Raw genomic sequence first — 17,354 nt, 5'->3', positions numbered from 1 at the left:
TCCAACCATGTTGCACTGCTCAATCCTACAGACTGAAGGTCAGTTTTGGAGATTGACTAGTTCCACAGTTGATTAAATCAAAAGAAGGCCAAAGGTTCACCATATCTAGCAGTGTCTGATTGGCCTCAGGAGATCTCCACAAGGCCCTTCATTTAGTGTTTTTAAAACCTTTAAGGTCCAATCGTGATACACAGAACAACCAAGTCAATTCAATAATTGTTGATGTGGTCCAGAAGAGGCCTCTGACATGTACTAACTCAGGCTTGTCCTACCTATGGCCCGCAAGGCCAGAACCTGGCCCACCAAGTGCTTTTTTCTGGCCCTTGGAAGCTTGGTAAATCTTGTGGTGCTTACAGCGGGATTCCTGCTTCTCTACCTTGATTCGGCTCTCTACAAGCTTCAGCCATGAGGTGCCGGAAGTTCAGATTGGTTTCATGTTTTTAAGTCTCGCGAGACCTGAAACTGTGAGACCAACTCAAACTTCCAGCACCGCAGTGCTCATACTTGCAGAGAGCCAAGTCCTGGTGGGGAAGCAGGAATCCAGCTGTTTCTTCTGCAAAGCCAGGTGAGAGAAAAGAGACTGAGTGAAAGATGTGTGTGTGTGTGGGGGGGGGGGGGGGGGGGGGGGGTGGGGGTTATATGAGCAAGAGAGATTGAGTGAAAGCTGGGAAGAGGATGATACACCATCATATTTTGCCACTACTTGACAAAATACAGCAAAAAGCACCAACAGCATTCAGACATGGGACACAGTTCTTTATTGGCGAAAATCAGTGTTCCAATATAGACCCAACACAGGCCGTGTTTCGGCGCACAACGCCTGCGTCTGAGGTTGACTATGTTCAGATGCCAAGCTTCTTCCCTACGAAATATGGAGATAGTCTGTTTGGTTAGTAAGTAGTTACTCAATGTGACAAGAAGAAGTTTGGCATCCGAACATAGTTGACCCCTGACACAGGCTTCCAGGAAATTCACTATCCTTTCCTTCAGCATCGCTTCCATTACTTTTCCAATAACTGATGTGAGGCTTACAGGCCTGGGATAAGGGAGGAGACATTTTTAATCTGACTGCAACCACCATACATCTAGAGACGAAAACTGGGTTTTTTTATGAAATGTGAGAAGAGGGGGGCAGGAGAGTGATGGGAAAGGTCAGTGGGGCACAGTCTGGGCAGTTCACCTGGTTCTTGATCAGGCTTTCTGGCCGGATACAGACAGTCAGGGCCCTGTGGCAATGCTAAACATTCTAGCAGGGACATTAAGGGAGCAATTCTTAAACTGGCATCTCCATTTGGGCGCTGATGTAAAACACTGAGCACCAGTTCTACAAGATAAAGGTCCAAACAAAAGCCTTCTAAAAGCGGGGGAACAGAAAGCAAAACTAATCAAAAATATTCCCAGCAGTCAAATAGTCTAGAACATTTTTCTTTTACGAATGTTGTTTAGGACCAGTCAACGGTGGTTGCTCCCATATAGTATCTTATAGGGAAAAGCAATAAACTCACTAAGTATCGTCATCGATCTGATTTTTAGGTTCTCTTTTTTTTTTTTTTTACATCACTCGATGTGTCAACAATTCACAAAATTATTTTACTGTCAAGATTTCCACTTACGTTCGCATATCTTGTTCTTAGCATGTCTTGCTTATGTCATTCAGCAGTCATCAGGAGAACAGCGGCAACATAACTTTGTTTCGTTGTGTGCCTCAGAGCATTCAGTCTCCTTTGCTGGTCCTAAAAAAACTTTTCTCAGATGAATTACTGAGTGCTGCCATTTGTTAAAAAATGTTTTACACTATTTAAACGCTGGGAATGATTTTGATTTATTATACGATACGAGTATAAGTCAGCATGAGATTGCCTCAGTTCAGACATGACCATTTACGTCATGTTAGTGTGTCAAATGACGCACGTAACCGATAACATTCTATAAGTTACACACCTCACTTGACGACAGGGCCGTACTCCGCCCATCTATACGCTCCCCTCAACTGTGTGTTGTAGAAGTTAGGTGCTCCTTTATAGAATACCAGCTACTCCACAGTGGCACGAAAGGTTCTCCACCCAGTCCTCGGGACACACCTACAGCTACCTCCAAAAAACAGAAGCCAAAATCAGGATATCCCACTGTATCCAGGTATGTAATACCTGGGTTTCATTGCCAAGTCTGGTTTTCTGTTCGTTTCCCAGAGCTGGAAATGCTGGAGGAGGGGGAGAGTTGACGTCCCAGCCATTGTACAGTGGCGCACCACCTAGTGGCTAAAGTTCATGATTCTGGAAGGGGCCCCAGTACGGGGCCCTGGCTGATGACTAGTAAATTGAGAAGTGATATGACATTTGGGGGACAGCCCCCAGGTAGTTACAGACAAAGGTTCTGGTGTTGGAATTCGGCCCCAGTTCGGACTGAACTGGAAGCCCTGCAGTGTAGAAGGAAAGAGCCAAGTCAAACCAAACAAATACCTGTTCACCTTTAATTCCAGGTGGAAAACTAGTATCGAGGACTCTGCTGTTCACTTTCCTGCCCATTACTTTCATTGCAATCATCGTAATAACTCTGCTCACGTTCTTCTATTGGAAGAAGAAGAAGAAAAGGAAGCACAACGGTAGGTGGTGTCACCTCTATAAGCCTTGAGCCCCCTTATCCTTTAACACCCTCCCCTTTTCTAAATAAAACACCAAAGACAGCCCTTAAACGGATCTGTAGGAAACAGACACATTCAAAGGTCAACTGGGGAAGGGCCCATCCAGGTCTGTTTTACTGTCTTCCAAGGTTCCCTCCAAAGCCATTCAGCCATCTTAGGGCTTTTTAGGTTGAGCTGTTTTAATGTGGGAGAGGATTAGTTTGGATTTGGAGAGCCAGATCCTGTTCAGCTCAGAGCACTCCCCCCTTCCCCAGACAGATTTGTTTTGGAACAGCTGATTCGGGTGAAGAGTGCCAAATGACCTGTTAAGTCATCGTATCCCATCAACACCCTTTTTCACCAAGGCCATAGCCCAGAACCATCTGGGAATTCAGTGGGACAGGGGTTGCTTAAAAAAGGCAGTTTAAAAAATGCATGACGCCTGTTGAAGTCTGCAGGGTTGTCACTGTATTTTTTAAACGATGGCCACAGAGCTTAAAAATAGGTATAATCTTGTTTCTGCTATGTAACTGGTTTGGTGGATTGTTCCCGTTCTCATTAATGTGGACTATTATTTCTTATTCTTATTTGTTTGTATTATTCAAAATTATTCAATAAAAACTATCCACCTGATATTCAAAGCCATTTAAATGGTCAACAGCTGTATATATAGTGTCAATATCAGTGGAGTAAAGGAAGGGGCGACCCAAGGCAACATGCCGCCTCTACCAGACTGAGATACGCCCCCACCTGGGCCGAGATGTTGTCCCCCTTCCTTCCTCCACCTCATACATGGAGTTTACTTTCAGGCTTATTTTCGAAAGAGAAGGGCGCCCATCTTTCGACGCAAATCGGAAGATGGGCGTCCTTCTCACAGGATCGCCCGAATTGGCATAATCGAAAGCCACGTGTCGGAAGCATAGCGAAGGCGGGACTGGGGCGTGCTATGGACTTTTCCTTTAAGAAGCCAGCCAAACCTTTTTTTAAACCCCCGCTAAGCTAACTGCTTTTACTACATTCTCTGGCACATTGAGTGTGTATGTGTGTCTCCCTGTCTCTGTCTTCTGCAAATAACATTACACATTTTTTTTGCAATGAATAAAGTGAGCTACATAGGGCTATGATCCTCAAAGTCAATGAGTCTAATATTGAACCACAGCAGTCAGCGGTTAAGTAAAGTGCCAGCCACCACAGTTAAAATAAAACTGGATATTCAATGACAATACCCTGATACCGACCAGCACTGTTGCTTCAATGCCAACCCATCAGGATTTACACTGGATGCAAGGATGCAAGGAACAATTATTAAAGAAACTGCAAACAGCACAAAATACAGCTGCAAGACTAATATTCGGCAAGAATCGATTCGAAAGTGTAAAACCGCTGCTTCAAAACCTACACTGGCTACCCATCAAAGCACGTATATCTTTCAAGATTATTCTATAGGCCAGAGAACGTATCTTCGGTCTCATATAAGTACATAAGTAATGCCATACTGGGAAAAGACCAAGGGTCCATCGAGCCCAGCAATCCTGTCCACGACAGCAGCCAATCCAGGCCAAGGGCACCTGGCAAGCTTCCCAAACGTACAAACATTCTATACATGTTATTCCTGGAATTGTGGATTTTTCCAAGTCCGTTTAGTAGCGGTTTATGGACTTGTCCTTTAGGTAACCGTCCAACCCCTTTTTAAACTCTGCTAAGCTAACCGCCTTCACCACTTTCTCCGGCAACGAATTCCATAGTTTAATTACACGTTGGGTGAAGAAACATTTTCTCCGATTTGTTTTAAATTTACTACACTGTAGTTTCATCGCATGCCCCCTAGTCCTAGTATTTTTGGAAAGTGTGAACAGACGCTTCACATCCACCTGTTCCACTCCACTCATTATTTTATATACCTCTATCATGTCTCCCCTCAGCCGTCTCTTCTCCAAGCTGTATAGCCCTAGCCTCCTTAGTCTTTCTTCATAGGGAAGTCGTCCCATCCCCGCTATCATTTTAGTCGCCCTTCGCTGCACCTTTTCCAATTCTACTATATCTTTCTTGAGATGCGGCGACCAGAATTGAACACAATACTCAAGGTGCGGTCGCACCATGGAGCGATACAACGGCATTATAACATCCTCACACCTCGCGCTGGAATACATGACAAGCCTCATAGAAAAACCTATGCACAATGCAATAAAAGGTGCAAGGACCTACCTTACCCTACACTTTCCCAGATACCAAAGCCTAAAATACAAATCTTCATACTCAACCAGCTTCACATACATCTGCCCCAAGATATGGAATGCGTTACCGAAAGTCTTAAAATACACAAACAACTACATAACCTTCCGAAAATACCTGAAAGCCCACTTAAGAAAATTTTTCTTCGATGAACCCACATAACCAACCTGAACAGCAGTCAACGCACCACGATGCTCGATCACTAACAGAGACTGAAAATGGCACTCGGCTAACACATTCAACCAAAGTAAACTGTAAGACACATCGAACCAACAACTTGATTGGAAAATGTGGGGTATAAATGTTGGCAGAAATAAATAAATAAGAACAGCCCTACTGGGTCAGACCAGCAGTGGCCAATCCAGGTCACAAGTACCTGGCAGAAACCCAAATAGTACCAGCATTCCATGCTACCAATCCCAGGGCAAGCAGCGGCTTCCCCCATGTCTAACTCAATAGCAGACTATGGACTTTTCCTCCCGGAACTTGTACAAATCTTTTTCAAACCTAGATATACTGGCCATGGATACCACATCCTCTGGCAGCAAGTTCCAGAGCTTTAACTATTTGTGGAGTGAAAAAAGTATTTCCTCCGGTTCGTTTGAAAAGTAGTACCATGTAACATCCTTGAGTGTCCCCTACTCTTTGTACCTTTTGCAAGAGAAGAAAATCAATTTATGTTTATCGATTCTACACCACTAACCAGTTGGCAGCAATAATCAAACCGCTCACTGGACAGCTAATCAGATTTGGCCTTTTTGCTGCTCTAACTTTACCTGGTTTATTATACGATTAGTGGTCTGAATTTGGTCACTAATTACACAGTCTCTGGCTCCACCCACAGACCTTCCTGTCACTTCCAGATATTGCTGGGGCAGACAGAGGAAATATTCATAGCATTGTCAATTAGTGCCACTGAACATCCCTTTCGCTGGCACTTTTCTGGTTAACAGCACCTGCTAGTCATGTAAACGCCTATGAATATTGGACTCAATCCCCTCCGAATTCTGTATATTTGCACCAAATTTGGGTGCGTATCTCAGATTCATGCCTAAATAATTTGTCAATTAGGTACTAACAGTTATTGGTGTTCACAAGTACTTAATTTGGCAGTAGTTAGGAGTTAAGCATGAATCTGCCCTACCCACTATTCCGTAACATGTGCACCTAAATTTCACAGCGTGCAGTTCAAAAAGGGGTGCAGCCATGGGAAGGGCACGGTTAGGTTGAGATGTTCTCAGAAATTAGGTGCAATGTTATAGAATACCTGCATTTATGCACTTAACTGCCATGAGTTGAGTGCAAACGTTTACACCAGCTTTTTGGCAGTCGTAAATGCTCATGCCCAAAGTTTAGGCGCAAGAAGCACGTCAAGGTAGTGTTCTGGAAAGGGCGCTCTGCGCAGAGCATCTTTCACAGAATAGTAGCTTAGCACAGATCACAAATTTGGGTCCCTCTTTCTGAATCTGCCCCTCTGTTGGATCTGTTATGTGGAGGAGTGGCCTAGTGGTTAGGGTGGTGGACTTTGGTCCTGGGGAACTAAGGAACGGAGTTTGATTCCCACTTCAGGCACAGGCAGCTCCTTGTGACTCTGGGCAAGTCACTTAACCCTCCATTGCCCCATGTAAGCCGCATTGAGCCTGCCATGAGTGGGAAAGCGCAGGGTACAAATGTAACAAAAATAAAATAGATACTATTGGAGATTCTACATGGAATATTGCTACTATTGGAGATTCTATATGGAATGTTGCTACTATTGGAGATTTTACATGGAATGTTGCTACTATTGGAGATTCTACATGGAATGTTGCTATTCCACTAGCAACATTCCATGTAGAAGGCTGTGCAGCCTTCTGTTTCTGTGAGTCTGACGTCCTGCACGTATGTGCAGGACGTCAGACTCACAGAAGCAGAAGCCTGCGCAGCCACATTGCTAATCTGCAAGGGCCGACTTCTACATGGAATGTTGCTAGTGGAATAGCAACATTCCATGTAGAATCTCAAATAGTAGGAACAGTGGAGGAGTGGACTAGTGGTTAGGGTGGTGGACTTTGGTCCTGGGGAACTGAGGAACTGAGTTCGATTCCCACTTCAGGCACAGGCAGCTCCTTGTGACTCTGGGCAAGTCACTTAACCCTCCATTGCCCCATGTAAGCCGCATTGAGCCTGCCATGAGTGGGAAAGCGTGGGGTACAAATGTAACAAACTGTGCTGGTTTTGTGTTGGCTTGAAATTCTGCCCGTAACTGGGGTCAGAGGTGGAGGAAGGACAGCTGCAGCCAGCGTCAGTAAAGACAGGATCTTTCACTGTTTCCCAATTTCCCTGGCAGGCAAATCTATACAAATGAAGCTTAACTTCCTTTTGAAGAAAAGAAGAAAACAAGCACCGAATGTGGGTGATTTGCATTTTCTTTTTGCATCTCAGAAAAGATTTACATAAAGTAGTGAGCACAGGTCACAGAGCTGAAGAGGTATAAAGTATGTGCAAGCCAACGTGGATGAAGAAAGATCCGGAGAAAGATAAATTTGACAAATCGTGACTGTACAGACTGCGTCTACTACTACTACTACTACTTAACATTTCTAAAGCGCTACTAGGGTTACGCAGCGCTGTACAATTTAACATAGAAGGACAGTCCCTGCTCAAAGGAGCTTACAATCTAAAGGACAAATGTACAGTCAGTCAAATAGGGGCAGTCTAGATTTCCTGAAAGGTATAAAGGTTAGGTGCCGAAAGCAACATTGAAGAGGTGGGCTTTGAGCAAGGATTTGAAGATGGGTAGGGAGGGGGCTTGGCGTAAGGGCTCAGGAAGTTGATTCCAAGCATAGGGTGAGGCGAGGCAGAATGAGCGGAGCCTGGAGTTGGCGGTGGTGGAGAAGGGTACTGAGAGGAGGGATTTGTCCTGTGAGCAGAGGTTACGGGCGGGAACGTAAGGGGAAATGAGGGTAGAGAGGTAATGAGGGGCTGCAGACTGAGTGCATTTGTAGGTAAGAAGGAGAAGCTTGAACTGTATGCGGTATTTGATTGGAAGCCAGTGAAGTGACCTGAGAAGAGGGGTGATATGAGTATATCGGTTCAGGCGGAATATAAGACGTGCGTCTTGAGGAAATTCTTGTTGTGGACTGTGTGAATCATAAATTTTCTGACTGGTTGAGGCTTGTGTAGGAAGCACTAGACATCTATGTGTTTGAGTTCCCTTTTCTCATCTCCACAATCTGGGTTTTTCCCTGAGACCCTCATATCTTCCATACCATGTCCTAGATTGGAGAAGTGCTCTCTGCTGGTGTGGCTGTGACCTGGTTTCTGACAAAGTTTCCTTTGTTCTTTCTGAGTGTTTGTTTCATTTCACCTGCACAAACTACACTCTGTGGGCCTTTGACTCTTTTGGCAGTGTTTGGGGCTGATGAGTCATATGAGGTGATCACATGACCACACGCGAGTCAGCTATTTCTCATAGCCCCTGAAGAAGTTAGAAAGCAGAACATGAAGGGGAGGAAAGTTACATGACTTTAGCATAGCTTGCAGAAAATCCAAGTGTCTCCTTCCAGATTTAGAAGTGAAAGGTCATCACATCGAAACAGATCTGTTGATGTCAGTACTATTGTTGTCACTGGTCTATGTGTATATGGGAGCTACCAATGTTGAAACAGGATATTGTGAGAGAGAATGAGGAAAATGCTTTTAATTCCTCAGAGAACTACAGAGAATTACAAGAATTTATTTTAAGAACAGAGCTCAGTTGGTCAAGATTTTATCCATATTGGAGGACTTTCCCTACTAGTAGCTGTTCAATTAAATATACACTCCTAGAAGCATCTTTTTGGTCCAAGAGTTGCCTCGCACATCTGTACAGAAGGACATGAATCCTGACAAAAGAGGAAGAGAGTTCTGATTTCTAAGGAGATGGCTGTGTACAACCCCTTAAAAAGTCTCGCTTGCTCTTTTTCAAGATGCTCTCCTCCACTATGGATAAAATTTACAAGCCACTATCAAGTTGACTCCCACCTCAACCAAATCCTATCTCAAGAGATGTCGACTGTAGACCTGGGATATCATTCACACCCTGTGAATAAAAATGAAACGAATCAAATCCAGATCCAACTCAATTTGATACAGCCATTCTGTAGGTCACCAAGTCATTAGTGACCATGGCCAGAGGCTATGATTGTGCAGACTTGACTGTACCTAGTGTCCAGCTGCCTCCATTTAATCTTACTTGTCTCCATGACTGAGATGCTGATGTATGTTTCTTTTTTGTCTTGTAAGATTCTGCTTCTAGAAACCAAGTACTGGAAAGTTCCTCATCTGTTCAGTACGCGGTGATACAGAGGATACCTCCAGAAGGAAATGATCAGGTAAGGTCCTAGGTGCGTGCCTTTGTATCCTTGTATGTTATGGAGCTAATTTTCAAAACAGAAAAATGGCAGAAAGTGGCAGATGGATGTTTTTCTCGGAAAAACGTCCAAATCCTGATTTTCAAAACTCGTATTTGAGACATTTTTCTCTGCAGTTCATCTAAATTGCAAGGGGGTATGTTGGATGCGTGTTTTGGGCGGGACTAGGATGGGCTTACGATATAGATGTTTTTCTGCATTAATGGAGCATTGTAAAAAAAATCCAGGGCAAAAAATAGGATGTTTATGGCTAGACCTCTTTCAATTACGACTAAGGGGCCCTTTTATTAAGCGGCAGTAAGCCCACAGCAGGCTTGCCGTGCAGCAATCCGGAACTACCACCGGCCCAACGCGAGTGTCGGCGGTAGTTCCGCCCCCAGTGTGTGGCATTTCCGAATTTCCCAGAAAACTTTATACCGTAGGGGGTTACCACCAGGTTTACTTGCCCACACGGCAAGTGCGAACTTACTGTATGGCCATTTCTGTTACTGGCCTTTTTACCCGCTGCAGTAAAAGGGGCCCTAGCATGCGGCAAAAACGGCCACCGCCAGTAGCGCAGGAAGGGCCTTTTATACTGCAGCTTAGTAAAAGGGTCCCTAATTGCCAAAAAGGTGCCCAAACTGACCAGATGACCATTGCAGAGATAAAGGCATGACCCCCCCTTTAATCCCCCAGTGGTCATTGACCCCCCCACCCACCCCTCTAAGAGGTAAAAGTGACAGTACATATCAGGTTCTATGACAGCGGCAGATATAACTACTACTACTAATCATTTCTTTAGCGCTACTAGACGTACGCAGCGCTGTACACTTGAACGCGAAAAGACAGTCGCTGCTCGACAGAGCTTACAATCTAATTGGACAGACAGGACAAATAAGGACAAAAAGTAGTAAGATTCCAAAATACCGAAGAGCAGCAAGATTCCGGAATCCCAAAGAGCAGCAAGATTCCGGAATCCCAAAGACTACTACTACTACTTACCATTTCTATAGCACTACAAGTCGTACACAGTGATGCACACTTGAACATGACGAGAGATAATGGTCATTCCTGTTAGGGCAGCAAGCAGGTTCATGGAGTAGCCTAGTGGTAGGTGCAGTGACCTGTAGAGAAGGGGACCCAGGCCCATATCCCACTCTTAACTACTACATTTGTGGTGGAAAGTGAGAGTGCCCCCCCAAGCCACAAAATATAGGTGACATCTGCAGGTGTAAGGGCTATTGCAGTTGGGTACAGTACATTTTTTGCTATTCCTGGAGGGCTCACCATACAATATAAAGGGGTTATGGTGAGATGTGTACTTGGGACCTTTTGTGTGAAGTCCACTGCAGTGCCCTGTAGGCTGCCTCACTCACTGCTCTGCTAGGATGTCTGTGTGGCCAGTATACTAAGAATCATGGCCCCCAGACACCCCAGTGGCTTATTTTTGTTGGTTTTTCCCTTGGACGTTTTCTTCCAAACATGGTACCAAAAGGTAGATGCACTGAGCACAAAAATGTCTGGAAAATGTTGATTTCTGAAACAAAAAGATAGGTGTTTTTCTGGTTTGAAAATCGCTATGTTCGCTACTCAGTTTTTGGATGTTTTCAGCATAGTAACATAGTAACATAGTAGATGACGGCAGAAAAAGACCTGCATGGTCCATCCAGTCTGCCCAAGACAAACTCATATGTGTATACCTTACCTTGAATTTGTACCTGTCCTTTTCAGACCATATAAGTCTGCCCAGCAGTATTTCCCGCCTCCCAACCACCAGTCCCGCCTCCCATCACCGGCTCTGGTACAGACCGTATAAGTCTGCCCTCCCCTATCCTTGCCTCCCAACCACCACCCCCTCTTCCCCCCACCTGCTCCGCCACCCAATTTCAGCTAAGCTTCTGAGGATCCATTCCTTCTGCACAGGATACCTCTATGCATATCCCACGCATGTTTGAACTCCGTTACCGTTTTCATCTCCACCACCTCCCGCGGGAGGGCATTCCAAGCGTCCACCACCCTCTCCGTGAAAAAATACGTCCTGACATCTTTCCTGAGTCTGCCCCCCTTCAATCTCATTTCATGTCCTCTCGTTCTACCGCCTTCCCATCTCCGTCTGTATCATATCACCCCTGTTCCTCCTTTCCTCCAGGGTGTACATGTTCAGGTCAGCAAGCCTCTCTTCATACGTCTTGGAACGTAAAACATCCTGACTCAGACTTAGATGTCATATTGAGTGGAGGAGTAGCCTAGTGGTTACTGCAGCATGCTTCGATCCTTGTGAACTGGGTTCAGTTCCTACTGTAGCTCCTTCTGACTCTGGACAAGTCACTTAACCCTCCATCACCCCAGGTACAAAATAAGTAACTATGCATAATATGAAAACCACTTTGATTGTAACCACAGAAATGCAGTATATCAAGTCTCATCCCTTTATGTAAAGATCACAGGTGTGGTGTGAACTGACAGCTCACTTAGACTGTACACTCCAATAAGATAAACTCACATGTGCCATTTTTTGTGTATACCTTACCTTGATTTGTACCTGTCCTCTTCAGGGCACAGACTGTATAAGTTTGCCCAGCACTATCCCCGCCTCCCAACCACTGGCTCTGGCACAGACCGTATAAGTCTGCCCAGCACTATCCCCGCCTCCCAACCACCAGCCCCGCCTCCCACCACCGGCTCTGGCACAGACAGTATAAGTCTGCCCAGCACTTTCCCCACCTCCCAACCACCAGCCCTGCCTCCCACCGCTGGCTAAGTTGATTTATATTTGAGGCCTTTGCAGCTGGGATAATGCAGATAACCCCTTGTACTTTACTGTGTATCTTAGGGTTGCATGCATTCTGTTATCATTAAGCAAACACTTTCCAGCTCAGCTCGGCTACAATCTGGTACAAGAACACACTGTATATATACAATGACAGTAGTGGGACAGGCTCGCAATCCCGCTGCCCATTAAACTAAGTGCAAAGAATGTAAACTGTAAACTCTAACATATTAGAGCTGGATTGTAAAAATTCTGTGATCTACCTTGAGCATTAATTGGAAGTGCAGGCTAAGAAAATAGTAGATTCATATTGGAGGGAATCTGCAGAGTATTTTAATGTTCAGCTAAGTTTTTCAAGGGTTTATGGAAGTCTAATATTTAGAGGGCATTCCAAGCGTTACCTTCGAAACTAATCAAAAAATGTATTAAGTTAGTCCAATAAAAAAGGTATGTCTTGGAGTTTTTTTTCCTTCTGTAAAATAAACATGGAGGATTGGGGGGAGTTGGGGGGGAGGTGGTAATAGTTTAAAAATAACAGGTTGATGACGGTTATGTCTAGATATTGTGACTTTGTATGGTATGCTTTACTAATGAGATTCTTCGATTTCTGTATATGCACCGGGTTGTCATCAATAAAAATTGTTGAAAGATATCATCTTATTTTCTTTTCTCTGTTTTGTTTTATTTCTATTTATAACCTTAATTATTCCTGAAATCTGTTAAAGATGGCGTTACCAATTTGTTCTTAATACCCTTTATTTTTTATTCTCAGATTCATGCGAACCTTGAGACCAACCTGATGGAGCATAAGCCCCGGCCACGAAAGGTGCAGACTGTCTACGATGAAGTAAAATTTGTCCCAAAGGACAGATCTATGGAAGCCATGTAAAGGGGACAGTTGAGCCCAGCAGGGAATGAATCTGAAGCAGACGTGACCCAGTGTTTAGAGTCAGTAAAGAAGTTCGGAGCCTCCCAGGTTTTGCAGGACTCAGCTGGAAGTTTTCTGATTGTGTTGGGCAGAGGGACAGTAACAATGAAATGTCACACACTTGGTAAAATATTGAATTTAAAGCATTTAGAGACTATAATACAAAGAATACACACACATTAACAGTAAGCATGGAAAACGAGACCAAAGAAAGACTCCTTAGCTTTCTTACGAAGAGAAAGGAAATCATCTTCCATCCGAATGAACCCAACACAAGCGCCCTTCTGCCCCACGCTTACTGAAACATTTCTGTGTGCAACATTCCTTCCCTTTGCTTTCAGTTTTCATTGGATTGGGCTTTGTTTCTGCACTGTTATGGCACTATGGGAAGGGTGCTGATGGCTTTAATGCCAGAGCTTTGAACATTACGCCTCAAGCCTTACAGTATTGTAATGTCAGACTTCATTTGTACTCTCCTTATCACCTCTTATTCTCACTGTCAATCCTGAGGGTGTGAAGGGTAGATTATTTGCTTTCTAGCCTCCAAAGGCTGACCCCCCACCCCCACCCCGTGCTGTTTGAGCTCCAGGAGAAATTACCTGCCCTCGGCCTCTGGTTCTCCTACTGAGTGCTGTGGGCTCCAGTCAGACTTGTACACGCGGTTGCCAGACCCGCTGCGGGAAATTTCTGACTGCTGCGGGCTGCGGTTTTTTTTTTCTCCGCTAGCACTGTGGTTTTTTGCCCCGCAGGGGGCGTGGTTAGTGACGTTGGGGGAGTGGTTAATGACGTCGGGAGCGGGGCTGGTGACGTCGGGGTGGGGCTGGCGGGGGCGCAGCTGATGACGGCGGGGGTGGGGTTGATGACAGCGGGGGCGGGGTTGAAATTTTGGGCAGGTTTTGGAACTGGTTAATTGGCAACACTGCTTTTACATATTATTCCAAGTGAGGAGGGGAGAGCGAAACATTATCTCTGTTCTCTTACTGATACCTTTGCTTATGCAACTGGTCACCCTGTTTAATTTTCCCATTGACTTTGCTCCAGTGACTGGCTACTTTCATATCATCTGAGATTACGATTCCCAGGCGTCTCTAGTCTGAGTTTCTAGCTTGCATCCTTCTAAATGCTTAGTTGCTAATGGATTTTTGTGTTATCCAAATACATGAGTTTACTTTTTTATATCACTGAAGCTCAGATTTCCCAAACTCTTCACTGTGCTTCCCGTTTTGTCAAGCTCTCTTCTATTTTTCTCACCCCTTTCAGCATGACGACCAGAGGCGTAGCCAGATGGACAATTTTGGGTGGGCCTGAGCCCGAGCCCAAGGTGAGTGGGCATAGAATTCTAAGTAACTTGAATTTTGACAGCACTGGGCTACAAAAGAAACAGATGTTTTCTCAACAGCAACAATGGGAACCAGAAGTCTCAGCTTTTCCCCATAGAGCCATAAAACCAGAATAATTCACCAGGATAATGAAGGTCCCTCACTCTGTAGGCAAAAATCTACTGCATGTCTGGAGCTCCGCAGTCATTCCACCCTTCAAGATAATGGTCCGGCCTTCTTAACCATCTCCCAGGGGAGAGGGGAGGGGGTCCTTCAGCTGAATTCTTGCCTTTTAACCAAGTTAAGTAAAACTTTTAGCCTTTGCTGTTTCAGGTCCAGATCATTTCAATTAATGTTAATTATACAATCTATAAATATTTATATATCCTGTATACTTGACCTTACTTTATTTATATCCTTTCCATCAGCCTTAAGTACTTTTCCATGTTGTTGTATCTGTCTGCATCAGTAAATTTTCCTGTAATGCAGAGCTGCCAAGTTACCCAGTTCCGACAGGGAGATTTTAGGTCAGCCCTGGATTTCAAGCAACCCTTACTCTACTGCACTGTCACGAGACATGCAAGCACTGATTACAGTCAGGGTTGGCCTAACCATTAGGCAAGTCTAGGCAGTTGGCTACGACAGCAGCTTCTGGAGGGGCAGAAAAAGCAAAACAAGTCCTGACAGCCAGAGAAACTCAAAGAAGCATCAGTGCGTATTTCTACCATGAAGCAAAGCTGAATATTTAAAAGTGTGATGTCAAATTACCCCCCCCCCCCCCTTTTACAAAGCCACACTAGTGGTTGCTGATGCATTAATGCTGACATACATAGCCCGTTAACTGAATGGGCTGTGTCGGCATTGCCGTGCAGCATCCGCAAGTGGGGCTTTGTAAAATGGGGGTTATGTGTTTTTATATCACTGTAGGATGATTATGGTTGTAGATTTTAATTAGCAGAACTTTGGAGGGTGGAACGGATGAGGTGAGACCTGAAAATGAAATGTGGGGAGGAGAGTATATGGCTGAAGATTCACTAAAATACTCTTGCACCAGGAGTGGAGGAGGTGCCTAATGGTTGGTGCTACAGATTGAGATCCTGGGGAATTGGGCTTAATTCCCACTGCAGCCACGTGTGACTCTGCCCCAGGTATCAAAACTTAAGGGATCCTTTTACTAAGGTGCACTGAAAAACGGACTGCGGTAATGTAGGTGTGGGTTTTGGGTGCACGCGCAATCATTTTTCAGCGCGCCTTTAAAAAAAGGCCTTTTTAAAATTTTTGCCGAAAGTGGATGTGCAGCATAATGAAAATTGCTGCGTGTCCATTTTGGGTCTGAGACCTTACCGTCAGCCATTGACCTAGCGGTAAAGACTCACCTGGTAACTGGGCAGTAATGACCTATGCACGCCAAAAATGAGATTACTGCAAGGGCCACGCGGTAGCCAGCAGTAACTTGGAATTGGCGCAAGTTGGTGCCCGTAGGTGCTTACATGGCTTATTAAAAGGCCCCCTTAGATTGTGAGCCCTCTAAGGACAGAGAAAGTACCTGCATATAATGTGTACAGCACTGTGTACATCTAGTAGCAAGGGCTCAGGCCCACCCAACAGTAGTATACGTTTAGCAGTAGCTGGTGGGGATCCCAATCTCTGCCAGCTGAAGACTTCCCCCTGATGGTAACGAAAATGCTGCTCTCCACGATACTGGCACCTACGCATGCTCAGTTTTCAGCGCATGTCTGCTGTAGACTGCCAAGATGGCGAGAAGCATTTTTCCACCAGCTGAGATATTTTTTTGGTGCGATGGAAAACACTTGGTGCCCACCCACTTCTTGCCTAGGCCCACCCAAAATCTACTGTCTGGCTACGCCCCTGTCTAGTAGTACTATAAAAATAATTCGTGGTAGTAACACCAGTCCTGATTTAAGTGGGTGGAATCAAGGACTACATCTCCCACACTGCTTTTGGGATATAAGGTCAAAAGCATGGCTAGCTAAAAAGTCTCTCTCCTGGAACTGGGTAACTTGGGAGCTCTGCACATTTCAGCCATCTTGGTTCAATGTAGCAATGCTTTTTAACTCCTGAAGGAGCTGAAAACTGAATGGGTCAGTTACCGAGTCTAATGTAGTTATTTTATGCTTGAAAGAAAGCCGCCTTGTAATGGATTCACAATCTTTGCTATTTATAGTAATGATAAAGTATTTATTTCCAGATATAAGTACTATCAAATATTTGTAGCCTGGTGCCCAGAGAAAGGGCAGCTTATGCAGTTAGTGTGAGTGTGCGTCTGTCTCCCCTCGACTTTCTTGGTCATTCTTCTGTCAACACCAGAGAGGTGCTTTTTTTTTTTCTGGATCCACATCCCCCTGACTATGCAGATAAAGTTTTCAACCCTAAATAACGTTTGTTTTGCATCTGTTCTGTATCCAATCCAAACCCAATTTTTACCACACGGCAGGGGTCACATGACACCACCAGATTGACTAGAAATTGCAGCGTTTTGCAGTAAGTCCCTTTTATACACTATTTTATTTACATGGGGTGTATATTGCAGATCTGACCATCGTTAATGTGGTGGTTCATTAGTTCTAGTATGGTGGCATGTTAGTTTTATCTTTCCCATGCCTCTGCATTAGCATGCAATATATATGTACAATAGTGCACATAAGCACCGCCATGCTGGGAAACGACCAAAGGTTCATCAAGCCCAGCATCCTGTCTCCAACAGCGGCCACTCCAGGCCTCAAGAACCCGGCAAAACCCCCAAAATGTTAATTTAATAATGATCAGTGGACTTTTCCTTCAGGAATCTGTCCAAACCCCCTTTAAACTCGGCAAGGCCAGCTGCTGTCACTACATTCTCAGGCAGTGAGTTCCAGACTCCAACTACGCGCTGAGTAAAGAAAAACTTTCTCCGATTTGTTTTAAGTCTACCACATTCTAGCTTCATCTTGTGTCCCCTGGTTCTAGTGTTGTTAGAAAGTGTAAACAAATGCTTCACATCTGTCCGCTCCACCCCACTCATTATCTTGTAGACTTCTATCATATCACCCCTCAGCCGCCTTTTCTCCAAGCTAAAGAGCCCTAGCTGTCTTAACCTTTCCTCATAGGGAAG

At 44.7% G+C, this 17,354-nt stretch overlaps 1 protein-coding gene across 2 annotated transcripts in view; it reads left to right on the top strand.

The window, feature by feature from the left end:
* The window catches only part of LOC115457637 (SLAM family member 8-like), a 58,494-nt gene extending 44,764 nt beyond the window's left edge, over positions 1–13,730 (top strand). Inside the window, exons 4-6 of one of the 2 annotated variants that reach the window (XM_030187148.1) lie at positions 2,480–2,602; positions 9,119–9,207; positions 12,768–13,730. In XM_030187148.1, coding sequence (XP_030043008.1) covers positions 2,480–2,602; positions 9,119–9,207; positions 12,768–12,884 — 329 coding nt within the window. In that variant the 3' untranslated portion in view covers positions 12,885–13,730. The remainder of the gene's footprint in view (positions 1–2,479; positions 2,603–9,118; positions 9,208–12,767) is intronic. The other variant, XM_030187149.1, reaches the window with a different exon arrangement.
* The last annotated feature ends 3,624 nt before the right edge of the window (positions 13,731–17,354 follow it).

Source organism: Microcaecilia unicolor, chromosome 14 (assembly GCF_901765095.1).
Source record: "Microcaecilia unicolor chromosome 14, aMicUni1.1, whole genome shotgun sequence".
NCBI lineage: Eukaryota > Metazoa > Chordata > Amphibia > Gymnophiona > Siphonopidae > Microcaecilia > Microcaecilia unicolor.
Note: the sequence above shows the minus strand (reverse complement) of the source record. Positions and strands in the feature narration are given on the sequence as shown.